The 5811-nt window shown below is 48.7% G+C and overlaps 1 protein-coding gene across 1 annotated transcript in view; it reads left to right on the top strand.

Moving 5' to 3' along the window:
• AHSA1 (AHA1, activator of heat shock 90kDa protein ATPase homolog 1 (yeast)) overlaps positions 1–360 on the top strand; it is a 6120-nt gene extending 5760 nt beyond the window's left edge. Inside the window, exon 9 of the mRNA XM_010137660.1 lies at positions 16–360. Within this exon, the coding sequence (XP_010135962.1) occupies positions 16–122 (107 nt within the window). The 3' untranslated portion in view covers positions 123–360. The remainder of the gene's footprint in view (positions 1–15) is intronic.
• Positions 361–5811: the final 5451 nt, after the last annotated feature.

Below are 5811 nucleotides of genomic sequence, written 5' to 3'. Positions count from 1 at the left end.
AGGTGGCCTTGAAAGGCAAGGGCTTCCCTGCCAGTGAGGAGGAACGAACAAAGGAAGGTTGGCAGCGCTATTACTTTGAGGGCATTAAACAGACATTTGGCTATGGCGCCCGCTTGTTTTAATACCAGTTGCTGGGAAGGCTCTGCCTGAAGACTCTGCCACGTGGACTGATAAACTTCTCACCTATCCCTTCCTAATCTTGGCCCTGCCGCTGAGTGAAGTGGGATGACAGGTGATGAGGAAGGCCACTGAGCAGCACCACTTTCAGTCCCACACTGCTTTGTGCATGTCTCATGCTGCAGGGGATTCTCTAACATGTACATACTTCTATTGCTAAATAAACCTAACTTAAAAAAACACCATGAAACTTGTGTCCTAGGATTGGCTCGAATTCAAACAGTCAGTGATAGGCTGAGGGTAAGATCTCTCTAGAAAAACGCCCAATGAGGAGTGCTGATCCCAATGTGATTTACTCCCTACTGACAGGGGAGTAGAGAGCGTGAGCCTGATGCAGTTTTTAGTTTGAGCAGCTGCTCGTTTTCTGTCTGCTTTTGATCTGCCGCTAGTAAATGTTGCAAACACTTCCCATTTCTAAAGGGATCTAAGGTCCTGTTCAAGCTATTCCTCTCCTCCCTTGCACATCCCCTTCTTCAGCACAATCCTTCCTTACGCTAGCTGGCTCTACAAGAATGTTGATCATTTAGTCACCTGATGTCCAAAGCAATCAGCAAACCCCTCTAGAGAAACTACCACCTACAGAACAGTTGTAGCAGATCGTGGGGCCCAGGGTCAGCTACTTCCAAGAGCTTTAGGCCGAAGCAAACTGCAGCATCCCAGTGGGGTGGTATTTCTTCCTGTAAAACAAACGGGGTGCAGTCCTTTTGACTGACCCCACTTCAGCTGTGGCTCAGCTGGTGAGGAAGGGAAAACCACTTCTGTGGTTTTTTCTCTCCTGCTATTACAGTTTAGTCACTAGAATTGTCTTCTAAAGCAATCAGCTTGTTTATAGGATAGCAGGAAGATACAGTTCTGTTCAGAATTGTCAATCTGCTTAACCTCGAGGGTGGCTGAAGTGCCTGATTTTCGCTTTGAGGCATGCACTTCTTTCGCATACTTTGTTTTCTGCTATTGTTTTCTGCAGAGCACCTCTAGTAAGAAGTAATGTTACTGGGTGAGAATTACTGTTTTGGGGATTTTTTTTTTAAATCTAAATAGCATGTTGTAGCTATCCTCTTCAGTAGAGGAGACAGTAAAAAAAAAAAAAAAGTGCCTGTTTGTTTAAAAAAAACCCCAAGTGTAATTGTTTGAGTTGCAGTCTAAACTATGGAGAGCATTTCTGGCCTTTTCCACTCCCTGTAAGATGTATATGGACATCAAGAGCGCGGTAATGAAATGAAGCTCTGTATTGTGAGCTTATATCTGTGGTGACCTGTGACCACAGAGGAGGTTGTGTGGAGACTGGTCACCTGTAGATAGAGTAATGCTCCTTCATGTCCTGTTGAGTTGTCTTCCTTAAAGCACTGGCTGGCTGGGAAAGTGGCTGCAGGTATTTTGTCATTTCTTATGCAGAGGTGAACTACTGCACGCATCTGGTAGGCTGTGGGAGTGTAACATGATGGGAGCACACTTAACGTCACTGTGCAGTGTGCATGTGTGGATTTCTGTTTGGGAAGTCCTGGACAGAAACATGGGAAGCCTCAAAGAGCAGGGCAAGCAAGCGTGTTCACACCCGAGGCAAGAACAAGGACAAAATTATTTGAAAATTGAAAAAATAAATAAGCTAATTCTAAGTTGAGACCATGTCGACAGCTGAATCGCGGTGCCCTTGCTGTGCTGTGGCAGCTGTGCCAGTGGCAGCAGTGATCACCTGCAGCGGGGCTCTGCTGGCACAGCAGAGCCAGGGCAGCAGAAGGCAGGCACTGCTCATCACCTGCCACTGGAAGGTTCGGAAGTGGGACAGGAAGGCAGCCGAAGTGGGATTTTAATTGCCTTCCTTTCATCACAAACACAGTTTACTTCGGATGTCCTGCTGCTACTCTAATAGGCCATGCTTTGGCCTCAGCCAGCAACTCGTATTCATGGGGCTCACAGACTCCAGGCTTTGCTCGGAGGCCACTTGAGGACTCTTCCAGCCAAACTGGCTGCCCTGAGTTGTGCTGGCGCTGGCCCAGCTGGCTCCCTGTCTCTTGGGCTGGAAGTTGTCATCCGCGTGGCAGAAGAGCAGTCTGTGTCGCCGTGTAGCCAGGCCTTGGCGCTGTTCACCGCAGAAGCTATTGGACTAACTCATGGATGAAGGAAAGCTCGTGCTAAAAGCCGAGGCTGCGAGCTAGTGCTTAGCATGGGGCACAGAGCGTGTCGGTATGTACCAACTCTAATGGGACACAGTGGTGATGATGCCTTACACCAGCTGTTACCTTGGTGACGGCGACCTGAGCCCTAAGTCGCTGCATTCTACTGAAGGTCCCCCATGGCACATCTGCCTGCCCTTAGCAAAGACACCCACTCCTTCAGCTACAGCTGACGTCTGATGTGTCTGCGCAGATGTGAAGGAGAAACCCCAGAGCTTTGCTTTAGTTGGAGGTGCCAGGAGAGCCAGACAGAGTTTGCAGTCCTGCCTGCCTGAGGGAGGGAGGGAGGGAGGGCTGCATAGGATGAGTAAGAAAAGCAAGGTCCAGTAATGTCCTGCCCAAGGGCTCTTCAAGAATCTGAACTGACACGGGGTAAGAAAAAGGGAAAGTCTTGTGAATTAAACAAAACAAAGGTTAAAAATCAGAAAACAGAGATTCAAGTGAACAGTTAATTTTTCACAGTGACAAGAGGTCAGAGGTGGACACTAACTGCGGAAGATGAGTAAGGGGCAGCCATCAAACAACGTAATATGGGGTCCCAAACAAAGGGGGCTCTGAACTTACTTAGTGAATTCTGGAATTTCTTGTGGCCGGTGATAGTCACTAAAAGTTGACCTGGATTCAGAACAGGAGTGGAAACACTGTATGCATAAACCAGCCGAGGGCCATTAAATACAAAGACCATCACATTTGGTTCAAGAAGCCTCTTGGCCAACAGCTGCTGGCAACAGGGACAGTTCTTTAGGGGAAGAGAGGTGCATGCTTGTCCTTCTCTGTACTCTTCTTCCTAGTCACTTGCTGTTGACTGCTGTCAGAGACTGGGTGCTAGTTCAGGTGGACCTGTGCTATGACCCACTTGACCTTTTCCCACGTGTTTTGATCCTTTATGTTTGTGAAATGTCTGTGGGAAATTCCAGCCACAAATCAAAGAGATTGAAAGCTCCATGCCTAAGGAACTATTAAAGCTGCTTTGAAATGTCATCCCAACCCTACTGCAATGGCAAAACAAGCAGAACTTAAATACTTTTTTAAAAAGCCAGAGTGAAAATAGTTGGATGTTTCCAGCATGACAAGTTTGCCCTAGATGACTGACTCGGGAAAGTAGAGCAATCTTTCAGAATTCCATGAGGAATGATGAAGGGGAGGGGGAGGAATAGAGAGAGAGGTGAGGGCCAAGATCAGCCTGTAGCATCAATTCATGAAAAAAATACTGAAAAAATGCAATCAGTAACCTGTAAATACCCAGTATTTACGGTACAGAGTAATGACCAGCACACCATATCAAGCACAACTGATAGTGAGTCTGCCTTTCTGCAGCAGAATATCTGGGCTTTGTTAAGACTTTAGGCAACGCTTTATATGATATTTTTATTAGTAAATATGGGAAGGCCTAACAGAGCTGTAATGAATCCAGTATGTTTGCGTATAGAAGATAACATAATTCATAACTTTAAAGTAAAAAATAATTTACATCACCATCGATGCTGTAAAACCCTTAGAAGACAAATTTAGGATTGAAAATTATGTGATCCGGGAGGGAAAAAAATTTATTTGATGTCACTGAATTGCAAAGTTTTACACTGAAGTAGAAACCACCAGTAGCATGTACAAGAGGGGAAGCAACAGGCTTGGCAGCACAGCTGTAAAAGATGTTCAAGCTGGCTATGGTGAATTTTCAAATGAACTTCAATTAGAACACCACGGAAGAGAACAAAAGCTTCCTGAGCAGGCTGGTGTTTGTAGGTCTTGTGAAGAAATCTTTCCATGTAGCATTAAGAAAGGCCCAGATAAGACTCCTTGGCTCCAGTTTTGGGCTCCACGCTTCAAGAAGGATGGGAATTACTTTGGAGCAAGCCCGATGGTGAGCAATGAGACAGATGTCTACAAGTACGTCTTCTAAGGAAAGCCCGAAAGAATTGCATTTGTTTGGTCTGGATAAGATGGAGGAGAAGGAAGGAAATAGGGAGCAGAACGATAAAATTCTGAAACACACGAGAGGCAGGAGCAAATAAGGCTCCCTGTGACCACTGCTGATAAGATGCAGTGGGCTTAAAATAAAGCAGGACGAATTTAGCTTGGCTGCTAGGGAAATATTTCTCCCTGCAAGTACAGTAGAGCTGAGGGTTACCGTGGCATCTCCACTGCTGGAGAGCTTGAAGCCCAGGAGAGAGAGGGACTCACTGGTAAGGAATGATTTGCCCATGTTCCCGTGGCGGGGCTACGTAATTCCATCTAAATCCATTTTTTGTGGTACATCCCTGTGTGCACAGGCTGTGATGCCTGCTGGGCAGATGATGGACTTTATCCTGGCTCCTCAGAAACCTCATGGCCACCCCGTCAACAGCTGCTCGGCTCGGGCAGCACAGACAAGCCTGGCCAGGGTCCGGGGTGGCGGGGGTTGGTGTGGCAGGGGCTGCTGGCCGGTGGATGGGCTCTGAGGTAACCCTTGGCCCGTGTGGGACAGTCGAGCTGCACGGGGCCGTGATCCCCACCGCTGGGCTCCCGTGCGGTGAGGGAAGAACAGCTGATGTGCTTGCAAGGACCTGAAGCAAAGCAGGGGCTGGCCCCGCCACCTGGGCTCCTCCCGGGCATTCCCAGGGGGGCAGCTGGCCACGCGTGTCGGAGAAGGAGGGTGAGACAGTCCTTTCCTGACTGCAAACTTGTGGGTCCATCATCTGAGGAGACAGAGGGAGTAATTCCCCTTCTGTGCCCATGTCAGGCATCCCTGCACACAGCCAGCATCAGTGAAACCAGAGCAGAGGATGGGCTCTGCTGGGTGTTGGGGACCTGCTAGGGGTGATCCTCCACGCCGACGGCAAAGGCAAAGCTGGGGAGACCAGGGCTTGCCACAAACCGCTGTTCACCCAGTGCTCACGCTGTGGTCAGCAGGACTACTTGCTGAAAACCTGCAAGCACTGTGGGTTTTCGCTCTCCTGCAGAGAAGTGCCACCGGTACACTCAGCCCGGAGGGCTGGCGTGGCCATGCAGCCGAGTGGGTCCCTGTACAGACCAGGAATGGGGGTGCCTGAAAGGTTTTTTACCTTTCAAGAGCTTCAGTTTTAACTCAAGGTCCACAGATGATCACAACCACACTTTGCTCTTTCCTAGGCTAAGGCCAGGGTTTGCAGTTCACGTCTGTTCCACAGGCTTTGACCAAAGTCACGTGATATTATCGTCCCCTTGTCTTCTTCTCCCAAAGCAGCTCCTTCTGGGCCCAGCTGGACTTTTTTTGTACTTTCCAAGAAGGAAAGCAGGAGCCCTGAAAAAAAAGCAGACAGCTAATGGGATCTCTGTTGCTGTAAACGTGTTTTTATGAACTCTCGTGTTCCCCCGAGAGGTGGGCTGCACTCACCCCGCCTGTCCCCCAGGCAGCTGACCATGCACCAAGGCATTCAAGGTGTCATTCACAGCCAAAACATCTTGGCACGGCTTGCTCCTGAACTTGTCTGGGGCCAAGAGGAGA

The sequence above is a fragment of the Buceros rhinoceros genome, unplaced genomic scaffold (assembly GCF_000710305.1).
Source record: "Buceros rhinoceros silvestris isolate BGI_N320 unplaced genomic scaffold, ASM71030v1 scaffold20336, whole genome shotgun sequence".
In the NCBI taxonomy this organism is placed as follows: Eukaryota; Metazoa; Chordata; class Aves; order Bucerotiformes; family Bucerotidae; genus Buceros; species Buceros rhinoceros.
This window is presented reverse-complemented; position numbering and strand designations above follow the sequence as displayed.